The sequence below is a fragment of the Hyperolius riggenbachi genome, chromosome 9, assembly GCF_040937935.1.
Source record: "Hyperolius riggenbachi isolate aHypRig1 chromosome 9, aHypRig1.pri, whole genome shotgun sequence".
Taxonomy (NCBI): Eukaryota; Metazoa; Chordata; class Amphibia; order Anura; family Hyperoliidae; genus Hyperolius; species Hyperolius riggenbachi.
The window spans coordinates 89,698,927-89,723,314 of NC_090654.1; the positions used below are offsets into that span (position 1 = coordinate 89,698,927).

A 24,388-nucleotide genomic window follows, 5' to 3' on the forward strand; every position below is an offset into this window, starting at 1 on the left:
ATGCTATAGTTTTTATACATCAGAGTGCAATCAAGACTTCTTCAGAAATATGTAAAAGTCATACCATTAAAGCCATCCTCCTGGGCAAAAAGGGGCTTCGACCAGTGTGAGGTAGCTACTTGCTACTTTCATAAAGCATTATGAACTGGGCATCTCAGCAAAGCAGGACATAGCTCCTGCATGAAATGTTTCATTGGCCGTGGTCCCAAACTCAGAGGATAATTGGTTGAGTCTCAATAGACCCGGTCATGGAGGATAAAATAGAAACTCAGTACTATTTTTACGATTGATGGGATCTCCACGAGTTGTCCTTGACAGGAACACTAACCCCACCAGATTGGCAAGTTCTGATAGTAAGTAGGAAAAAGTAATTCACTGAAAAATCATGTTGAGGATGGGCCTTTTAAAGGATACCTTAGCGCTAATTCTATTTAAAGAAGGACGCCTTCTGTGTGTGTATGGGGAGTTGTGCAGAGGCTTGCCACACCACCTGTACCTCGATGTCTCCTCCAATTTGCCCCAATCTGATATTGCTGGTTGGTAAGGTCGTTGACTTCCCACCCGGACATACTACACTGTGCAGCATATCTGCTTGGGTGCCTTGCACCTACGCTCATGTCCTATGGAGTTGACAGGTAGCACTGTCTCAAGGCGCCCAAGCAGACATACTGCACATGTGCAGCATAGTATGTTCAGGTCGGAGGTCACCGACCTCGCCGACCAGCAATATCAGAATGGGGCAAATTGGAGGAGAATGGAGGGTGATGCCAGGGTATGGGAGGTGCGGTAACGGTAAGCCTCTGCACAACTCTCCCTACACACAGAGAAGGTGTCCCTTTTTAAATAGAATTAGTGCTAAGGTATCCTTTAAGGCTCAATTTACACTATGGCCATTGCATCCGGGCGCAACAAACAATATAATCGCACTGAAAAGTGTTTTAATTATATTTCAATGGTACTTTCACACAGGGATATTTGCTGTGTGGTGCAACACATTCTGTGCATTACTGGGCAATGCGGGAGGCTCTGGGTGCAGTGCAAGCAAAAGTATATGGACTGTGCTGTACTGTATGTTTCATGTTGCATCGAAAAGCTTCACTTTGACTTTTAATCATTGTTGCATTGCTATTCTATTTTTCTAGATGCGCAGTGTGTGAAAGTAGCCTGAATGCTCTTCCTGTCCTTGTTATGAAGGATAGAGCAATGTTTTGGTAGAATCTAGCATGGTTATAAATTCCATCACTGGAAGGGGTAATTATAAACTTTACATTAGTTAGGTAATATTTTTAGTTGGAAGTTTGTAGTACTTGTTTGTTTTTGCATATTAAAACAGATGAAAAAAGAAGTTTAAAGGCAAAAGAAAAAATATTCCACTGTAATAAATGGTTTTACATAAGTTAGGCTACGCAATGGATCTCTGATAGGATTAGCGGCCCTGCTTAGCTCATTATGCAGCACTCAACCAATACATATATATTTAACATTTACAAGAAGAAATGTCCATTTGGACCAAAAAGAGGAGGTTCCATCCCATGGTGGACTGCCACAATCCTTCCTTTATTCAGCACAACTGTAGAAGCATCTTCAGTCACTTAGCATCATACCTGGAAGAGAGGTGGAAAGAGCTTAGTTGACAGCTGGACCTCGAGTTACTACAGACCAACTCCAGAAACGGTTAAAAAACAAACAGACCATACACAATGAAGAAGGAGTTAAATAACAGAAAAAGCAAATAAGCAATACCATGATTTATCCAAAGAGCTGGACCTACTCATAAGTTGCTAGTGGTGCCCTGACTGGATAGAAGGGAATGTGGCCAGTATGGCTCAGCAGCTGGAGAACACGGCCTAGGTACAGTTGTGTGCTTGACTGAAGTAATCTACTACAGTATATTAGCCATTAGTTAAAACAGAAAGTTGTAAATGAGGATGCGTTGGCCAATAAATGGTATCACCTGTGCTATGCTTGCCTGATGAGAAGGGTTTTAAGGTTGTGGTGTAAAATCTTGAAGGATCGCGATAACTATATTGATTGTGGAAAGAAGATTAAGTGGATAAGAAAGCTTCGTGAGAAGTCCTGACTTTAGGTGTGGATGAGCAGAGGAAATGGGAGGAAAATTTACCAAAACACCGATTATTCTATTCTCGGGATGGTGTCTGGAGGTAAGTGCTACTGTATATGGAGGGCTGTGATGGAGAGAGACATGTATATGTTATTTAGAAGCTTGAATTTAATTTTTTGTGCAATAGGTAGTTGTAAAGAAGACAGAGGAAAAGTATATAATTAGCAAAGCAGAATTTAGAATTGACCCTGGTAGACTTCACAGCAGGAGTGTGTCACAGTAGTCTATATGGGATAAAAGAGTATAACTGCATTTTTGTCATGTCCTGTGCAAGGAGTGGGTGATATTGCCTTCAGAAGATATTTGACTACTGAAAACATAACTCTGAATAATGGTTAAAGGAATACTGTTGGGGGAAAAAGAGTTGAACTTACCTGGGCTTCTAATGGTCCCCCGCAGACTCTCTATGCCCTCGCAGTCACTCATCGATGCTCCTGTCCCCGCCTCTGTTCACTTCCGTAATTTGCGACTTTAAAGTCAGAAAACCATTGCACCTACGTGACCGTGTCCTTGCTCCCGATGCGACCGCGCAGATGCAGTTGTTTTCCATCTTTTAAGTCCCAAATTCCAGAAGTGAACCAGAGGCGGGGACCGGAGAATCAGTGAGTGGCTGCGTGGGCACAGGACGTCTCTGGGGGACCATTAGAAGCCCCAGGTAATTTCAACTCCCTCCCCCTCCCCTCCCCCCCCCCCCCCCCCCCTACAGTACTTCTTTAAGGTTCGTAAACACTCTATGCAAAAGTCGCCATAATATACCAACATAACAAAAACTACTTAACCAGTGACAAATACAAACAACGAGTCTTTCCAACAATGTTGTCTGCAAGCCAACATTGCAAATGACCAACACATTTAAATACTGTGCGCTATTATAGAAAAATCAAAATGTGGACAGTGCAATACATGTGTAAGAAGAGCAAGTATTCATCTTATATATTTGTTTGTTTGTTTGTTTTTCTGAGATAGTATGGCTTACAGCTCCAATTTAAAGGGAACCTTAACCGGCGGGGAAAAATAAATTCACTTACCTGGGGGCTTTCCCAAGCCTCCTGCCAAACGCGTCATGCGGACGCGCTTTACGGCTCTTTACGACGAGGAATACGGAAAAAGAGGACGCTTTGCCGGAGGACGACTGGCGGTCGGCCGAAAACGAAACTTAGCGGCGGAGGGAGACCGGAGGGCACCGAAGGACCGGCGCGGGCACAGGACGGCTGCAGGAGGCTTGGGAAAGCCCCCAGGTAAGTGAATTTATTTTTCCCCGCCGGTTAAGGTTCCCTTTAAGGAGTTTCTACGTAGAAAAAATGCAAGTGCCTGCACAGAACTAGGAAGACATCTGTGCCTGGACTTGTTCCTAGATATTTTGCCTTGATGTGACATCTACATAACACGAAACCTCTACAGGTGAAGTGCTCGGATCACAGCAAGAGATTCTCTGGAAGTGGCTCAGACTATCAGTGAAAGGGATTTAGTAATAGTTTCTGTTTACTTCTGCTGTGTGGAGATCTCTCCTATTCTTTACTTCCGCTAGGCGGTGTGCCATGGGTGTTAATCTATGGGGAGATGAGAGCAGTAGAAGCAGGAGAAGAGCGTGGTCCTAGCTCAGACACAAGTGACAGGCACATGGGAGGGGAGGAGGCCGCACATGTCTGCTGTGCCTCTAACAAGTCATTTCAGCTTGCAGAGAAAAAAAAAGCTTTGGTCAGCCGGGAGAAGAAGACAGATGAGTGTTCCTTCGTAAAGGTTTTCTGCACTCTGCTGAGATGAGATCATGTCATTGTCATTTTGGGTCAAAGTAACATTTAGATCAATTTTTTTGTCTCTATTATTAAGTAGAGTGGCAGTCATCGTACTAAAGGTGCTTACTCACACACCATCCGCAGGTACTGGGACTCAATCTCTCGGGACACAGTTCAGGACCAAGTTCTGTTGCTACAGAGAGAGAGGGGAGGAGGGACGAAACTTGTTGGAGAGTCAGCTGAGGCCAATAGTTTGTTTGCCCTTTCCTTGCACAGGACACAACACAAATGCTAATGCATGCCCTCATTCTATCACGTATAGATTACTGCAACGAGTACATATTGTTTTGCTGCTGTTATTCAACAAACGGATCTTGTACGGAAAGACCACAGTTTGCAGAACACTGACCCTGAAACAGGAATTGAAGTGTGCAAAAAAAGTGTTTATTATAAACCATCATTCAAATAAGATGCAACCATATATGCAAACAATATATACAGTGAATCATCCACAAACCAAACAAAACAATGTGCACACATACAAACAAACCCTGGCCATCTATCTACCTATTTACAACCAAATATACACAGAATAATACATACAATAGTGCAGGAAACACAAGGAGCAGGCAATGACAGGTCAAGACGGAATATAAGAGTCAGCAGCGGTAAATCAAATACAAACATGGTACAGAGAAATGAACAGAAGCAGAGTCCTGACAAGCAAAGGTTCAGCAACTGGTAATCAGATTAAAGAACAGGGTACAAGGAATCAGGTAATCAGAGGTGTCCAGAGACTCAGACCTATAATGAATGAAGTTCTGGCAATGATTTGGAGGAAGAGGCAGTCTTGTATAGTCCATGTAACAGGAAGCAGTTGGTGGTGAATGATCAGAGTTCCATTAGAAGCCTCTGCAGGCCAGACAAAAAACTGCAAGTCCTTGTATGCAACGACTAGCCACCTGCTGGTGGATAGTGGACGTCCAACTAAATACCACCACCAGCAGGCAGGAGATGACATAACATGATTCGTAACAGCCACCCAGCCAGTTTGGTGAAGAGTGAGCCGAATGAAGGCTTATCCTCAAAGCTGGATTTATACTTTCTGTGCCCCTAGGCCAAGTATTCTGTGGCTCTGCTTTCATGTGCAGCAGTGCCCCTCCCATTCCATGTGCAGCCCCATCTTCCATGCATTTCATCCATGTACTGTAGCCCCAGTGTTTCATTAACAGCTCCCTTGGGCATCCATTCCCCTTTTTCATGTATTGCTCCCTATTTTCAGCCTCTTTCATTTTCAGGGGCCTGCTTGGGCTGCAGCCGCCCAAAGCTCAGGCCTTTGTGGCCTTTTCAGGAATTCAGCCCTGCTCACCCTGCTGCTGCTGAAATTGTGTTAAATACGATTCCCCCTCCAAGTCATAGCAACTTTGAGGGAGAAGTAATTCAGGGTCTGACTCTCCTCAGCAGTCAGCACCCGAATTACACTGAAAACCCCCTGCACCGCTATAGACATAATAACATTACATCTATGGCAGAGCCCAGGTCTGACGCAATGTGGCAATGAGCACGTGCCCAAATGACCTACCTTATACTGCATCACCCTCCCTTGCAGCCTATCAGAGAGCCGTCTACCACGCCACCAATCCACTCTAAACTCAGCTGCACCAATCATTCACCTTTCTTCTCACACCTCAAACACGGCTCCTCTTTCTATTATAACCACTGGTTGCCTTACGCAAAAAGAATCCAGTTTAGATTTCTAACACTAACCTATAATGTCCTATATTGGTAGGTGAACAGAGGCGCCCAGTGGCGTAGCTAAGGAGCTGTGGGCCCCGATGCAAGTTTTGCAATGGGGCCCCCAAAGCACTCTATACATAACAATTGATACGGCGCACCACAATCTGCCAATGGCAACCACAGTGTCAGAGGTGCAAGAAGGGGATGGGAAACAGTTTGCTAATGATTACCACTATTCAAAGTATCTATAGAAGTGATTATTATGAGCACAGGACCAATAGTGAGCTAAAACTGTAGTTGAGGTAAGGCCCTTTGGGGCCCCTCTGGCCCAAGGGCCCCGATGCGGTCGCAACCTCTGCAACCCCTATTGCTACGCCCCTGGAGGCGCCAGAAGGATAAAAGTACAAAAAATGTTTAAGAAATTGCTGGGAGGAAGTGGTGGACTCGCCTCCGTTAAAGCAGACACCAAGGACTGTAAATATATAGATATACACATTTATATGTGCTCTGCTTGCTATAACTGAATTGCTGTTGTTTATCCCCTGCTCATTGCCTGAAGAAGTGGGCTGTGCCCGCGAAACGCGTTGCATCTTCGGGGTATTTTCAATAAATGTGTATATCTATATATTTACAGTCCTTGGTGTCTGCTTTAACGGAGGCGAGTCCACCACTTCCTCCCAGCAATTTTTTAAAAATGTTATGTACTTTTATCCTTCTGGCGCCTCTGTTCACCTACCAATATATTTGAGTCCACCCCAGGTGGAGGGGTGATCTACCCCCTTTCTTCCTATCTACAGAGAGCGACTTCTTAATCCTGAGTGAGGACAGGTCTAATCTCCTCACCTGCCTAATGAGTGGTTACCTAGGTGGTAACCTGTGTTTGTGAGTATTACCATCTCACTGTTTCATTTATCCAATCAATTTTGACATACTACACCATATTGGGCTCTCGATTTCTCTTCAACCTATAATGTCCTATAATACAGCCCCTTCATACACTAGTGAAGTCATCGCTAGACACCACTCACAATGTAATGTTTGCTCTACAAATTAACTTCTCATCTTGTATACTCGGGTCACATTCTCCCATACCTACATTCAGGACTTCTCACAAGTTTCTCCTATCCTGTGGAAATCTCTCCCATAATCCCCTTAAAGTACAACTGAACTGAGATGGCTATCATATTTATTTCCTGTTAAACAATGCCAGTTGCCTGACTGTCCTGCTGATCTCTTTGGTTGCACTGTGCAATTGGAAAAATACACAGTGCTCCACTCATAAATCTGCATGTTTGGGGCACTACCTAATATTGGGAGTACGTCTGTCTAAAGCTGGATCTACACGAGGCGATCCAGCGGATCACCTCTTCCGCATCCCCGCGCGTACACGCCGCGTCCCCGCTCGCCCGCATGTGCGTCGGATTTGATCCGCCCTCGTCCCCGTGCCGCTTATCTTCCGCTCGATTCCCTGCCATTGTCCCCTCGTGGGGAACGAGCAGGGAATTGGCGGCGGCAAAATCGGACCTGACAGATCTTATCAATCGAGCCGCATCAGCGGCTCGATTGATAAGGAACATCGCCTCCACATCTCCTCGTGTAGACGAGGCTTTATACTGTAGGCACATCTGGCTATCTATACTGGGGAGGGATACCTAATACCGGGAGCACATCCAGCTACTTATACTGTGGTGGGGGTGCCTAATACTAGGCGCACATCTGGATATCTAACCTGGGTAAAGGGGGTGAGGAGTTAGCCAATACTGGGGACACATTTGGCTACCTAAATTCGGGCGGGGGGGGGGGGGGGGGGCTCTCCCTAATGCTGGAGGTATGTCTGGCTACCAATACAGAGGGGACATATCTACTACTGGGGGCACAGTTGGCTATCCAAACTGGGGAGGGCTGCTACCTAATACTGTGGGTGCATCTGGCTACCTGTACGTTGGGAGCTGGGGGCAACCTACTTAATATTGGGAGCACATTTGCTACCTACGCAAAGGTGGGCACAATTCAGGGCGGGGCGCACTTTGGAATCTCTGTCACTGGAGAGCCTTGTCCCAGTCCTCGTATCAGAATTTTATGTATAGTTTGTCTATGTCTTAACATGCTGACAATATAATAATAAATACATATCACATGTACTCACTGGCTTTTGGCAGGATGACTTGTTACATGCAGTTGGGCAGCACTTCAAGTCTTCATCACACTTTGTGTCAGACTGGCATGAGGTAACCTTGGCGCAGGTCGTTTGATCTGAAGCAACAACTGGTGGACACTGTCCCGGCTTATCTGGAAGAAGACAGATTGCAATAAAACATCTGTGCAGCCCTTTGCTTTGCATGGATGATGCAAGACAATTAAACACTTCAAATATATGTATATTTTTAAATGAAATGCCACCCAAAATGCCTTCCTTGGGTTGGGAGGAGAGCAAGCAGAGTTCCCAATCTTGAATGCCTTGTGGGTCCCTGCAGGTATGAGTGGTACCTTTTTGGTACAATAATTTGTGTACCATTATTTGTTGCCCCCCAATCTGATTTTCCAGTAGTGTTAAGAGTGGTATCAGCAAGATAGGGGGTGTGTCCAATAACCTTGGATGAAGAAGGAAACGCAAAAGAACAGGAGCCCAATATGGTGTAGTATGTTGTCGAATTGTGGGTCTAGATTTCACATAAAACAGGATACTCACAAGCCAGGGTTGCTCAATGCTATGGAGCTTTGAGCAATATATACTTATCCTTGTAGGCACATCATTGACCTGAGGAAGTGAGCATTTTGGTCTCACGAAACGCGTTGTCTAATTGTGCAATAAATTCTTGTTTATCCCAGTCTAGAAGACTTAACTGAGGTAATAATACCTCCCATTCTTTGTATTTTTTATTGTGACATACACATCGCCACCAGATCACTTTGGGCGGCTCTCAAACCCGTTTTTTTCAGCAAGATAGGAAGGTTAGCAAGGGAGTAAGGAAAGCATCAGGGATATATTAGATGTCATGGTTGGGTTAGGCATACCCAAGAATGCTAGGTGAAATGTTTATAAACAACAAGCAGGTTAGCTTAAGGCCCCGTTCACATTACAAACGCGGATGGCCATGCGTGCGGAACGCAACGCATGCGAACGCATGCCATCCGTGATTGTGTGCGTTGCGTGGCTGATCCCATCACTGACAAGTAAATGGGACAGCCACGCGTTTTTGCAAAAAATGCATGCAGCATGCGTTCCCGCACCGCACAGGTCCAGAACGCATGCAGTGTGAACATCAGACAGTGCACTCTATGCACTGTCTGATGTTGTGCGTCTCGGCCTCCCGCATTCGTTTCCAAAACGCGGCTGGAAACGCGTGCAGTGTGAACGGGGCCTTACTGAAAAAGGTTTAGCCCTAAATTGAGCTGCAGTTACTGTCCTCCCAGCACAGCATTACAGTGGGTTGCAAAAGTATTCGTCCCCCTTGAAGTTTTCCACATTTTGTCATATTACTGCCACAAACATGCATCAATTTTATTGGAATTCCACGTGAAAGACCAATACAAAGTGTTGTACATGTGAGAAGTGGATCAAAAATCATACATCATTCCAAACATATTTTACAAATCAATAACTGCAAAGTGGGGTGTGCGTAATTATTTGGCCCCCTGAGTCAATACTTTGTAGAACTACCTTTTGCTGCAATTACAGCTGCCAGTCTTTTAGGGTATGTCTCTACCAGCTTTGCACATCTAGAGACTGAAATCCTTTCCCATTCTTCTTTACTAAACAGCTCCAGCTCAGTCAGATTAGATGGACAGCGTTTGTGAACAGCAGTTTTCCTATCTTGCCACAGATTCTCGGTTGGATTTAGATCTGGACTTTGACTGGGCCATTCTAACACATGCATATGTTTTGTTTTAAACCATTCAATTGTCACCCTGGCTTTATGTTTAGGGTTGTTGTCCTGCTGGAAGGTGAACATCTGCCCCAGTCAAGTCTTTTGCAGACTCCAAGAGGTTTTCTTCCAAGTTTGCCCTGTATTTGGCTCCATCCATCTTCCCATCAACTCTGACCAGCTTCCCTGTCCCTGCTGAAGAGATGCACCCCCAGAGCATAATGCTGCCACCACCATATTTGACAGTGCGTTTTTGCATTTTGGCCAAAAAGTTCCATTTTGGTCTCATCTGACCAGAGCACCTTCTTCCACATGGTTGCTGTGTCCCCCACATGGCTTGTGGCAAACTGCAAACAGGACTTCTTATGCTTTCTGTTAACAATGCCTTTCTTCTTCCCACTCTTCCATAAAGGCCAACTTTGTACAGTGCATGACTAATAGTTGTCCTATGGACAGAGTCTCCCACCTGAGCTGTAGATCTCTGCAGCTCGTCCAGAGTCACCATGGGCCTCTTGACTGCATTTCTGATCAGCGCTCTCCTTGTTCGGCCTGTGAGTTTAGGTGGATGGCCTTGTCTTGGTAGGTGTACAGTTGTGCCATACTCCTTCCATTTCTGAATGATCGCTTGAACAGTGCTCCGTGGGATGTTCAAGGCTTTGGAAAAATTTTTGCAGTCTAAGCCTGTTTTAAATTTCTCAATAACTTGATCCCTGACCTGTTTTGTGGGTTCTTTGGACTTCACGGTGTTGTTGCTCCCAATATTATCTTAGACAACCTCTGAGGCCCTCACAGAGCAGCTGTATTTGTACTGACATTAGATTACACACAGGTGCACTCTATTTAGTTATTAGCACTCATCAGGCAATGTCTATAGGCAACTGACTGCACTCAGATCAAAGGAGGCCGAATAATTATGCACACACCACTTTTCACAGTTATTTCTTTGTAAAAAATGTTTGGAATGATGTATGATTTTCGGTCCACTTCTCATGTGTACACCACTTTGTGTTGGTCTTTCATGTGGAATTCCAATAAAATTGAGTCATGTTTGTGGCAGTAATATGACAAAATGTGGAAAACTTCAAGGGGGCCGAATACTTATGCAACCCACTGTACATGCATCTTAAAGACCCACATATCTGTGATCCTCACATCAGGTCTGATCACTCCTTTCTGTTATAGAGGTGAGAGGCTTCCAGTCACAGAGCATTGCTCAGCTGATGCTCAGGACAAAAGTGTTCCATGAGAAACAGAAGAGAGGGGGAGTAAACTGTATGTTTGAAAAATTCAGTATAATTAGTAAACAGCTACTGGGGAATAATAGTGTACATTGAGAAAAGGGTCTGAAAACTCTGCAGGGGAGGAGTACACATCTAAAAGGAGAGGGCAATCCAGAGGCATAACTATCACCAACCGCAAGGGTGGTCCAGGACTTTGAGAACTACCAACTGCTTATCTTCCCCCCCCCCTTTGATACAGGGGTGCATCCCAGAGCCGGGTCATCTACCAGGCAGCTTAGGCAGGTGCCTGAGACCTGAGGGGCGCCGACTGACTAACCTCCCTCATCGTACCTTACCAAAGACGTCAGATGACCAACAGCGGGGCCCAAATTTGGCATCTTGCCCTTTTCAAGTTATTCCTGCTCTGGTGCATCCTCTAGATCAGGGATTTTTATGTGTGGGGGAATCAATTGCCTGGGTTCATATAACTTTGTGTAGTCATCTAAGGAGAAACTGTAGCCAAGAATTGAACTTCATACCAATCAGTAGCTGATGCCCCCTTTCCCATAAGAAATATTTTCCTTTTCTCAAACTGATCATCAGGGGGCTGTGTTTGGCTGATATTGTGGTGAAACCCCTCCAACAGTGTGATGTCAGGACCATGGTTCTGAACATCACTGTGGGATCCTTGTTGCACTGTGGGAAATAACAGCTTTTTACAGCTGTTTCCAACTGCCAAAAAAAGCAACCAGCATCTCCTTCCACTGACATTACCTGCCAGCAGTAAAAATGTCACCATGTGATAATTGTCAGAATGTAAATCAGGGAGAGGAAAGATTTTACTATGGGCAAACACTGACTAAATCATTTATACTGCGTAATATGTTGCCGCTTTATAAATACAATAAATAAAAATTCATAAATACAAAATTATTGTAAAAATGAAGCACTTTTTATTACATTATTTTCATTGTAGTTCCTCTTTAAGTCCCTGGCTTTAAATATCAAAAAGTGGTGAGGGGGACGGGTGGCACTAGTTTACTTCAGCAGTAAACCTCGGAAATTCCACTAATGTGATTGGTAGACGCCACCCTCTCAAACTGCTAGGTTTCAGATAGGTTGTAGGAAACTACACCCACACTAATTGGCCAATCACAGGGGGCGTAGCAATAGGGGTTGCAGAGGTTGCGACCGCATCGGGGCCCTTGGGCCAGAGGGGCCCTATGAGTATTACTGGTAGCTCTCTATTGGTCCTGTGCTCATAATAATCACTTGTATAGATACTTTGAAGAGTGGTAATCATTAACAAGCTGTTTCCCACCCCCTTTTTGCACCTCTGACACTATAGTTGCCATTGGCAGGTTTTAGTGCGCCGTGTCAATTGTTGTGTATAGAGTGCTTGGGGGGCCCCAATGTAAAACTTGCATCGGGGCCCTAAGCTACGCCACTGGCCAATCACAACACTTTGTGTTGTAGAGGGTGCTGTGATTGAAGAACTGTTCCCTATCCGGTTTCCTGCTGGGTCCCCTAAAGTAGACTAGTGCCGGACGGGCTGTTTAAAAAGTTTTATGGGGGGCCATCATTTCTAGTAATGCTCCTGGGAAGCACCCATCTTTGCTGAATTATTACTGTAGGTAAAATTATCCTTAAACACTCACCATTGGGGATTTGGCAGTAGGCTCCATCACAGAAAGTCGTACAGCATTTATAGACACTTGGACACTCTTTATCAGAGGTGCAGATGCGAGTACATGGGGAGAGAGAGAGATCCTGCTGGGGTGGGCATGTTCCTGCCTTGCCTGAAACAGAAATTTGTTTGTTACAAATGTGAACGTTACAGCTTGGACTGGGTTCAACATTTTTACAGCAATAGCCTTCAGTTTTGTTTAACTGCATGTTTTTATTTAACACTATCATCATCAGCAGTATTGTGCAAAGATAGCAGTGAAAAGGGGAAAACATATTTACAACAAATACTGTATAAACCTCAATGGTAAACGTATACAATGAATAAAGTCTCGACTACTTGTTTTCATCTTATGGACGAGAGGAATTTTCACCTGTCAGCGCTCCTCCCATTCATTCCCCAATAACTTTATCACTACTTATCACAACAAAATGATCTATACCAATTAGGTTTTCCTTTGGTGGTACATTATGCTAAGTATTTTATTCTAAATGCATTTTAACGGGAATAATAAGAAAAAAAAAAATAAATTCATTATTTCTCAGTTTTTGGCCATTATAGTTTTTAAATAAAATGTAAAAATGTGGATAAAAGCCACACATTTTATTTGCCCATTTGCCCCGGTTATTGCAACGTTTAAATTATATCCCTAGTAGAAAGTATAATGTCAATATTTTATTTGGAAATAAAGGTGCATTTTTTTCAGTTTTACATCCATTACTAATCATAAGCCCATAATTTAATAATAATATACCCTCTTGGCATACATATTAAAAAAATATATATTCCCTAATGTATGTTGGTGTCATTTTAATATTAGGCCACAAGATGTCCTCGCACATTATTTCCTATTATCGAACAATAAGTATGCTAAATACCCTCTTTCCCTGAAAATAAGCCCTATCCTGAAAATAAGCCCTAGCTGGAATTTTAAGAATGCTTGAAATTTACACTCTGCCCCAAAAATAAGCCCTAGCAGAGGTTAAAGAGGAGGAAGAGGCGGCCAGCCAGCGGAGACACGGTGGTGCAGTGCCGATCAGGTATTGGTCCTGTCATCCCAACACACATCAAGGTTATCAGCTGTGTGCTGGGATGACAGGGCAGGTGCCTGATCCGTACAGTAGCATACCTTCAAATCCAGGAACAGCACAGTATAAAGGAACAAGAAATGTTCTGCTGAGAGAAATATAAGACATACCCTGAAAATAAGCCCTAGAACATCTTTTGGAGCAAAAATGCTGTCTTATTTTCAGGGAAACGTGGTAGAAAGTAATGCGTGGCTGTGTTACTTCGGAAGTGACGCATGCATCTCATTCATGCCGGCGATCACGGGTGCCTAGAGGGGAGAGGAATGAATGGGAATGAAGTTCCCATTCATTAATCTAAGGATCGACAGCGGGAGGGAGCGCGGTGGCACCATTTGAGAATGATCACTGTTTTTGAACAAAAATAGTGATCATTCTCGTTGAACAAGCACGGATTGGCTCAGGGGGCTTATGGTCTCCGGGACCATCGTGATCGCTGGCTTCCGCCCACACGATCGCGCATGCAGCTCCCTAACTGCACAGACGTGAGTCTCGCGTCCCTGCAGCTAAAGTAGTTAAAGTGGACCTGACCTCTTGCACTGGACAGAAGGAAAACATATAGAAATGCACCCTGTATGTTTTTAGAGAGTTTAGCCTGTCTAAAAAGCTCAGGAATCTCATCTGCCACAGCAGAGCTGCTAATTTGTAAACACAGGATGGTAACAATATGTCTGCTTTTATGAAAGCAGGAAGTCAACACACTGCAGATTTATTGCAGGATTTGTATCAGCTGAAATGTTTTTCTTTAAAGGCTATATGCTGTTGCGTATTTTTTAGAGCAGAGAGGAAGTTCCAAGTTCAGGTCCCCTTTAAGCTTGTTAGATCAGAATCCAACAAAAATCCATAAAAATAAGCATGTGGATCAACATTTGGACACTTTATCGACTGAACATTGAATTGGACATTAGCTATACAATGCTACCTACAGAGGTAATGCAATCCATAAAGAGTGGTATAAGGTGGTAAAATGATCAATATTTCCCAATTGATCATGACCTAACATCAGGCATACATTGCACAGTGTATGTATATCTTTAAACAAACTCAAATGTCACTTTCCTCCAAACTACTAACCAATGTGTACAGAAATGAAGTCTTTACACCTTTTCATTGCCAGACGTCATTGTGTGTACTGTTAATGTCATAGCTGTATGTTAATCCAAGTTATATATATATATATATATGCACTTAATAGATATAAGGTGACACCAATGTTTAATAAGGCCAATGTAACACAGATGATTCAGATGAATAGAGTTACCCTTTAACGTTAGACTCAGATTCTTTTATTGCTGACATGCTTTAGCTAAGACCTAGTACTGTGTGAGTTTTTTCTTCGCAGGAATGTCTAAACAGATATGCTGTGCCTGGCACTGCAAACCTCCCATCGGGGGATGATTTGAGTCCCACAAGCCAAGACCTTGGAAGTAACTATGTGAGCAAGATGCTGAATAGATTGTGTGCTGGAGTCCAGACCAGGTGCAATGCTGTGAGAATTCTCCACCCTCCTTGGGTAAAGAAGAAAGACTCTTAGAGACATACATTATAATTATTGGACAAGTAAATTACATCATGACCACGTACTTTGGGGTATAAGAACTGATGCACAGCGGAAGTGAAGCCAGAAACCTTAAACTGCCTTGACCCTTTTGCTAGGCTTAACTGGGTTTCCCTCATGTATACATGTGCCATTTTTGAATAAAGCCTTAAGTTGTTTTTCTTTTCATCTCCTGACTTATTTTTGAAATCTTGGTGTATTGGTAAGTAAGTGACTTCCACAGTACTCAGATATGAACTGTCAGAGATCTCTTTATTATTGTGAATACTGATGTTTATTGGGACATTATTAGTCACTATTAATAGAATAACAAGAGACGTGTTGTCCGACATGTAAGTCTCACTGATGGAAAAGTCCAAACATGCAATCTACACCCATCATTTCCTCACCTGCCTACTATAAAGCAGTAAATAGCTTGGGTAATCTTAACAGAGCTGCAGACAGTAATAGACGGTCTCTGAGCACGGACCAGCTCATTTCACAAGCTATGACTCACTGGAGCCTGGCGGACTACAAGGTTCATCTGCACATTAGCATGCTGGTCTTAAAGAAACATTACATTAAAACAAAAATATTTATTTAAACATACCCATAGCAGCAAAAAGTATACAAAAATCAATCTCTCTCTCTCTATATCTATCTATCTATCTATCTATCTATCTATCTATCTATCTATCTATCTATCTATATATATATATATATATATATATACATATATATATATATATATATATATATATATATAGTTTTTTTTATTTCAAGACTAACTGGGCTTTCATTGTATGGCATTTTTCCCCTCAAACTATTTTGTTTTCTATGCATTTTAATAGGAGAACGAGGGAAAAAAATTTGAAAAAAAAAACACATTATTTCTCCGTTTTACCAATTCCAATTTAAAAATAAAAAGCGCTATTGTAGTTAACAAACACAAATTTTGTTAGGCTATTTCTACTGTTTATCGCAAAACTTAAATTATGTTCCTGTCACAATTTATGGTGAAGATATTTTATTCTGAAATAATGGTACAGTGTGTATTTTTCACTATGAACTGAGAAATTACAAGTATTTTTAATGGTAAAAATCAAGTTTATTGGCTTGGGGAACATATACTCCCTTTCACCAATTAGTGCTGCAGCAGATAGTGCCAGAGGTTTTGCACAGGAGCAAGCCCAGTCATGCACAGCTGTGCTTCAGCTACACGACTTACAGTATATCTACGTCCCAATGGCTTAAATGAAGTCACAGAGGAGGTAGATATACTGTAGTGGTGGAAAAAGTGGTTAATTCCGTCATGTTTTGATCTCAGTTCCCTGGCATAAGACCTGAAGGCTTGATCCACATTATGCCAGATTGCTAATGTGGACGGTCACAGCGCATCCCCTCTGCTCTGGTCTCCCTTAGTGTCTGTTGGACAGCTAAAGGAGAACAATAACAGACATTTTTGTTTTCCATGTGGTGTCCAGAAAAGTCCTGCAGAACATGACTTTGCATTCTACTACCACAATAGACACAATGGGTACGTTCAAAATGGGCATGCCTGAACGAATCCTGTAGATATGATTACCGGTATTATTGATTTATAAAGCGCCAACGTACTCCATGGTGCTGTACAAAGTAGGAAAACAAACAAGGGGCACATAATGATACAGACAATGATATACATCAAATATGGACACTGGCATAAAATACAGAACTGGTGGTTACAATGACAGATGTATCATGATGAATAAACCAAGTGCAAGCTATGAAATGAACAACAAAATCCCAGACACAAAAGGGTGAGATGCGGTATACATACAGGCACAGTGCCTGTTTAGGTTATCTAGTAAGGAGCAAAACTTGAGAGGTTGAAGGGGAATGGTCAAAGTTAGAGCACATGCTTGTCTGAAAAAGTAAGTTTGAGGGAGCGTTTAAAGATCTTAGAGGTTGGAGAGTGACAGATGTGCAGTGGAAGGGCATTCCAGAGGAGGGTAAGGCACGTGAGAAGTCTTGTATACGTGAATGCGAGGAGGTAATTCTAGAGGAGAACAAAACAAGCTCCTGTGCAGATCTGAGATTGCAGTGGGGTCGGTATCTGGGAACTATTGAGGAGATGTATGGGGAAGAGAGATTGTGGAGAGCTTTGTAGGTTAGGGTTAAGAGTTTAAAATGGATCCTTTCAGTAATAGGCATCCAATGAAGAGCTTGACAGAGAGAAGCAGCAGAGGAAGACCGAGAAGAGAGATGAATGAGGCGAGCAGCCGAGTTCAATAAAGATTTGAGGGGTGCCAGTTGGTTTGTTGGTAGTCCACAAAGCAATATATTATAATAGTCCAAGCGAGATATAATAAGAGCAAGTACTACGATTTTAGTAGTGTCCTGAGTGAGAAAACGTCAGATGCGGGATATGTTTTTAAGTTGGAGTTGACAGAAGCTTGTTAGGGAGTGAATGTGAGGAATAAATTAATGAGAAGAATCAAATATTACCCCTAAGCACCGTGCTTTGGGAACTGAAGTTATAGGGGTTTTATCAACATTTATTGTTATATCAGGCAGAGAGGTGGACAGAGACGGTGGAAAGATGATTAGTTTTGTTTTATTCATATTGACTTTTAAGAAGCGAGAGGTCATGAAAGAAGGTATAGCAGACAGGCAGTCGGGAACAAGTGTGAGGAGGGAGTTAAGGTCTGGGGCCAAGAGGTACAGTTGTGTATCATCTGCATATAAGTGGTATTGAAAGCCAAATGAGTAGATTAAGTTACCAAGGCTATGCATGTAAATGGAAAAGAGGAGAGGACTGAGGACAGACCCTTGAGGTACCCCCACAAATAAAGTATGTGGAGAGGAGGTCTAATCTAAATAGGAGACGGCGAAAGACCTTTCAGAGAGATAGGACGATATCCAAGAGAGTGAGGCCCTTTACTCCTACAGATCCTTTCATCTTTAGGCATAAAGTATGGTCGACAGTATCAAATGCTGATGAACCATCAAGAAGGATGAGCATTGAATAATGACCTTTAGATTTAGCCGTAAGAAGATCATTGGCCACTTTAGTAAGGGCTGATTCTGTGGAGTGGTTTGCCAGAAAGCCAGACTGGAATTGATCAAGCAGGGAATTAGCAGATACATACTGGCTTAGTTCAGCATGAATATGGCGTTTAAATAATTTAATGAAAATGGTAGAAGTGACACTGGGCGGTAGTTGACGAGCACAGTGGGATCTAGAGATGTTTTTTTTTATGTAGTGGTGTTACAATGGCCTTTTTGAGTAAGGACAGAAAATACTGTGGAGAGGGATAGGTTAAACACTGATATCATAAGAGCCGTCAACATGTCTATTTACCCAGTGGTCTCTGTTATGTAAAACGGTCCAATTTGGTCTCTTGTGTACACCTAGTCTAATCCAATCAATCACGTTTGGGATCACCTATATTATAACTTTTGGTGACTGGATCCACCATCACTCACCTATCAGCAACTGTCATACTGCACTGCTCCAGATAACTCTAGCAACCATCTTGCATCTTATTAAGTCACTTTCACAGTGTCTGGCTTCCATCCATGTTGCCAGAGTCTCTAATTCTAGAATTTAGCAGGTGGTCATAAGAATGTGACTTGACTGTGTATAAAGAATATAACAGGAATATCGGACTGGACCAAAAACTATGGTCAGGAAAGCTCACCAATAGATTCCTTAAGACTCAACAAGTAACAGTCAATCAATAATAGTAAGTTTTGATCAATAAAAACAAAAGCATAATAGACTGTTTGAAAAGCATTTATAGACAATTAGGCCTCTTTCACAGGAAATGCTGACGGCAGTGAATGTACCATCTGTCAGCTGCTCCTGTGTACCTGATGGGCACTTGCTAGTGCTTGGCACAGCTGGTAGACAGGCTGTTCCCCCTATTTAGTTACATATGACAGTGATAATATATGTTATGGTCAAAGTCAGAAGTGTGGCCAGTTCTCACTTTGGCCAGCCAATTATCCCCTAGGCCACTTCCCACATTGGCTGGCCAAAGTGGTAAGTGGCCAAGATCAAATGTAGGAGTGTAGATTGTACCTTTGCCGTTTTAGTGGCAAAAGAAACACAATCTCCCTTTCTTCCAAATGTGTGACCGGCTTGCCTATGCATAACAATCATCTTCACCTCCCCAGTGCCTAGCACTAACCTTCCCTCACATCTGCTAACATTAACCCCCTGTCTTCTCTGCCTAACTCTAACCTCTACCTCTCGCCTGGCTTACCCTAGCCTTCCCTCAGCTCTACCTTACACTAACATCTCCTCTCCTCTGCCTAACTCTAACCTCCACTCCTCCATTGCCTAACATTAGCCTTCCCTCACCTTTGCCCTACATTATCCCTCTGTCTTCTCTGCATAACTCTAACCTCCACATCTCATGTGCCTAACACTAACCTTCCCTCATCTCTGCCTAACAATAACTCTCTATCTTCTCTGCCTAACTCTAACCTCCACCTCTCCTGTGCCTAACACTAACCTTCCCTCACCTCTGCCCAACAGTAACCCTTTGTCTTCTGTGCCTAACTCTAACCTCCACCTCTCCTGTGCCTAACACTTACCTTCCCTCACCTCTGCCTAATATTAACTCTCTATCTTCTCTGCCTGACTCTAACCTCCACCTCTCCTGTGCCTAACACCAACCTTCCCTCACCTCTGCCTAACAATAACCCTGTGTCTCCTCTGCCTAACTCTAACCTCCACCTCTCCTGTGCCTAACACTAACCTTCCATCATTTCTGCCTAATATCAATCCTCTGTCTTCTCTGCCTACCTCTAACCACCACCTCTCCTGTGCCTAACACCAACCTTCCCTCACCTCTGCCTAACAATAACCCTGTGTCTCCTCTGCCTAACTCTAACCTCCACCTCTCTTGTGCCTAACACTAACCCACCTTCATCTCTCCCCAACTTAACCCTATGTCTTCTCTGCCTAACTCTAATCTCCACCTCTTCTCTGCATAACACTAACCTTCCCTCACCTCTGCCTTACATTAACCATGTCTTCCCTGCCTAACTTTAACCTCCACCTCTCCTGTGCTTAACACTAACCTTCCCTCATCTCTGCCTAACAATAACTCTCTATCTTCTCTGCCTAACTCTAACCTCCACCTCTCCTGTGTCAAACACTAAGGGCTCGTTCACACTATGGACGTTTTCCGCCTTTTTTCAAGCGCAGGCTATTTTCAAAATCGCCCACAAAACGCTTGTGCAATGATTCCCTATGAGCGAGTATAACATCTAAATGGTTCATTTCCGATCCGCTCAGCAAAGCGATGCCTGTACCATTTTTGAGGCCTTTTTGCCTCAATGGAAGGAATAGGAAAAACACAAAATGCTCACAGAATCGCTTTGTGCAGCGATTGCGTTCGCGTTTTTAAGGATAAATACATTGTATTTATTCTTTTCCAGGTCAAAGAGTTCACTTTCTAACTTACGTCAGAGAGTGAATTACAGAACCACTCTGGAAAAGCGCTTAGAAATGCTTGTGTTTGCGTTTTTGATTTTAGGTGTGAATGAGGCCTAAGGAAGGGCCCATTCACACTGGGGATCGCAAAAAGCTAGCAATTAGCACCAGCATTTTGTGGGCGCGATTTTCGCAGTAAAACGCATATTTTTTGCTGTACATTTTCACGATTTGTGAGCGTTGCGGTTAGTGCTTTTTTAACATCGCAATCGCTCAAAAATCGCTGCATGCACCATGTTTGTGTTTACCGGGAATCGTCGGCGATAGCGACATTGAGATCACTGCCATATACTTTACATTACACTAGCGCTTTTAAAAGTGCTAGCGATCACCGGCGATTCGGCAATTAGCGGTAAATGGCCGCTAATTTCCCCAGTGTGAATGGGCCCTAACCTTCCCTCACCTCTGCCCAACATTAACCCTCTGTCTTCTCTCCCTGACTATAACCTATACCTCTCCTCTGCCTAACACTAATCTTCCCTCACCTCTGCCTAACATTAACACTTTGTCTTCTCTACCTAAAGCTAACCTCCACTTCTCCTGTACCTAATACTTACCTCTCCTCACTTCTACCTAACACTAACCCGTCCTCTCCTCTGACTAACTCTAACCTCCACTCCTTCAGTTCCTAACACTAACCTTCCCTCACCACTGCCTAACATTAACACCCTGTCTTCTCTGCCTAACACTAACCTCCCCCTCTCCTTTGCCTAACACTAACCTTCCCTCCCCACTGCTAACATAAACCCTCTGTCTTCTCTACCTACCTCTTCCTCCACCTCTCCTGTGCCCAACACTAACCTTAGAGCTGTATAGACTTTAGCTTTTCGCATGCGAAAATCTTGAACGATCAGCTCTAAAAATGTAAATCTAGTGTCTGTATGTACTTGGCAAGCATTGCCGACCACCAGTATGTGTAGTATGGATAATAAGTAGAACATCTGTAGTATAGAAAAGAGTCTCATTTTTATAACTTAATTTTTAAGATTGTTTAAAAACACACGATTGGTTCACACGATGGCCAGGGGCCCCGGACCTCTCTCACTGGCCGGGGCCCCAAGGCCAACACGTGATACCTGGAGGGGAGTGTAGGTGGGCCTGGACCTCTCACACCCAGGCTCTGGACCTCTCACATCCAGAAAACCCACCAACACTGCCTCCATACTGAATGCTAAATTCAACACACACAAGCAATAGAACACAGCAATACATGCATCCAGCTACATTTGAAATTAGTCAGCAGGTGCTCATCAGCCAATCAGGATGCACTGCCCAGGCTCTGGACCTCTCACATCCAGAAAACCCACCAACACTGCCTCCATACTGAATGCTAAATTCAACACACACAAGCAATAGAACACAGCAATACATGCATCCAGCTACATTTGAAATTAGTCACCAGGTGCTCGTCAGCCAATCAGGATGCACTGTAGTGCAGTGCATCCTGATTGGCTGACGAGCACCTGCTGACCAATTTCAAATGTAGCTGGATGCATGTATTGCTGTGTTCTATTGCTTGTGTGTTTTTAACCACTTGAGGACCTAGGGCTTTACCCCCCCTTAAGGACCGGCCACTTTTTTTCCATTCAGACCACTGCAGCTTTCACGGTTTATTGCTCGCTCATACAACCTACCACCTAAATGAATTTTGGCTCCTTTTCTTCTCACTAATAAAGCTTTCTTTTGGTGTGATTTGATTGCTGCTGCGATTTTTACTTTTTATTATATTCATCAAAAAAGACATGAATTTTGGCAAAAAAATGATTTTTTTAACTTTCTGTGCTGACATTTTTCAAATAAAGTAAAATTTCTGTATACATGCAGCGCGAAAAATGTGGACAAACATGTTTTTGATAAAAAAAAAACCATTCAGCCTATATTTATTGGTTTGGGTAAAAGTTATAGCGTTTACAAACTATGGTGCAAAAAGTGAATTTTCCCATTTTCCAGCATCTCTGCCTTTTCTGACCACCTGTCATGTTTCATGAGGGGCTAGAATTCCAGGATAGTATAAATACCCCCCAAATGACCCCATTTTGGAAAGAAGACATCCCAAAGTATTCACTGAGAGGCATAGTGAGTTCATAGAAGATATTATTTTTTGTCACAAGTAAGCGGAAAATGACACTTTGTGACCAAAAAAAAAAAAAAAAAAAGTTTCCATTTCTTCTAACTTGCGACAAAAAAAAATGAAATCTGCCACGGACTCACCATGCCCCTCTCTGAATACCTTGAAGGGTCTACTTTCCAAAATGGGGTCATTTGTGGGGTGTGTTTACTGTCCTGACATTTTGGGGGGTGCTAAATTGTAAGCACCCCTGTAAAGCCTAAAGGTACTCATTGGACTTTGGGCCCTTTAGCGCAGTTAGGGTGCAAAAAAGTGCCACACATGTGGTATCGCCGTACTCGGGAGAAGTAGTATAATGTGTTTTGGGGTGTATTTTTACACATACCCATGCTGGGTGGGAGAAATATCTCTGTAAATGACAATTTTTTAATTTTTTTTACACACAATTGTCCATTTACAGAGTTATTTCTCCCACCCAGCATGGGTATGTGTAAAAATACACCCCAAAACACATTGTACTACTTCTCCCGAGTACGGCGATACCACATGTGTGGCACTTTTTTGCACCCTAACTGCGCTAAAGGGCCCAAAGTCCAATGAGTACCTTTAGGATTTCACAGGTCATTTTGCGGAATTTGATTTCCAGACTACTCCTCACGGTTTAGGGCCCCTAAAATGCCAGGGCAGTATAGGAACCCCACAAATGACCCCATTTTAGAAAGAAGACACCCCAAGGTATTCCGTTAGGAGTATGGTGAGTTCATAGAAGATTTTATTTTTTGTCAAAAGTTAGCGGAAAATTGATTTTTATAGTTTTTTCCACAAAGTGTCATTTTCCACTAACTTGTGACAAAAAATAAAATCTTCTATGAACTCACCATACTCCTAACGGAATACCTTGGGGTGTCTTCTTTCTAAAATGGGGTCATTTGTGGGGTTCCTATACTGCCCTGGCATTTTAGGGGCCCTAAACCGTGAGGAGTAGTCTGGAAATCAAATTCCGCAAAATGACCTGTGAAATCCTAAAGGTACTCATTGGACTTTGGGCCCTTTAGCGCAGTTTGAGTGCAAAAAAGTGCCACACATGTGGTATCACCGTACTCGGGAGAAGTAGTACAATGTGTTTTGGGGTGTATTTTTACACATACCCATGCTGGGTGGGAGAAATACCTCTGTAAATGGACAATTGTGTGTAAAAAAATCAAAAGATTGTCATTTACAGAGGTATTTCTCCCACCCAGCATGGGTATGTGTAAAAATACACCCCAAAACGCATTGTACTACTTCTCCCGAGTACGGCAATACCACATGTGTGGCACTTTTTTGCACCCTAACTGCGCTAAAGGGCCCAAAGTCCAATGAGTACCTTTAGGATTTCACAGGTCATTTTGCGGAATTTGATTTCCAGACTACTCCTCACGGTTTAGGGCCCCTAAAATGCCAGGGCAGTATAGGAACCCAACAAATGACCCCATTTTAGAAAGAAGACACCCCAAGGTATTCCGTTAGGAGTATGGTGAGTTCATAGAAGATTTTATTTTTTGTCACAAGTTAGTGGAAAATGACACTTTGTGAAAAAAACTATAAAAATCAATTTTCCGCTAACTTTTGACAAAAAATAAAATCTTCTATGAACTTACCATACTCCTAACGGAATACATTGGGGTGTCTTCTTTCTAAAATGGGGTCATTTGTGGGGTTCCTATACTGCCCTGGCATTTTAGGGGCCCTAAACCGTGAGGAGTAGTCTGGAAATCAAATTCCGCAAAATGACCTGTGAAATCCTAAAGGTACTCATTGGACTTTGGGCCCCTTAGCGTACTTAGGGTGTAAAAAAGTGCC

At 43.0% G+C, this 24,388-nt stretch overlaps 1 protein-coding gene across 1 annotated transcript in view; it reads right to left on the minus strand.

The window, feature by feature from the left end:
* Positions 1-545: 545 nt before the first annotated feature.
* The window catches only part of LOC137531662 (WAP four-disulfide core domain protein 18-like), a 29,254-nt gene continuing 5,411 nt past the window's right edge, over positions 546-24,388 (minus strand). The window contains exons 2-4 of the mRNA XM_068251606.1: positions 12,340-12,480; positions 7,742-7,884; positions 546-1,604 (exon numbers count right to left, since the gene is read on the minus strand). Coding sequence (XP_068107707.1) covers positions 1,599-1,604; positions 7,742-7,884; positions 12,340-12,480 — 290 coding nt within the window. The 3' untranslated portion in view covers positions 546-1,598. The remainder of the gene's footprint in view (positions 1,605-7,741; positions 7,885-12,339; positions 12,481-24,388) is intronic.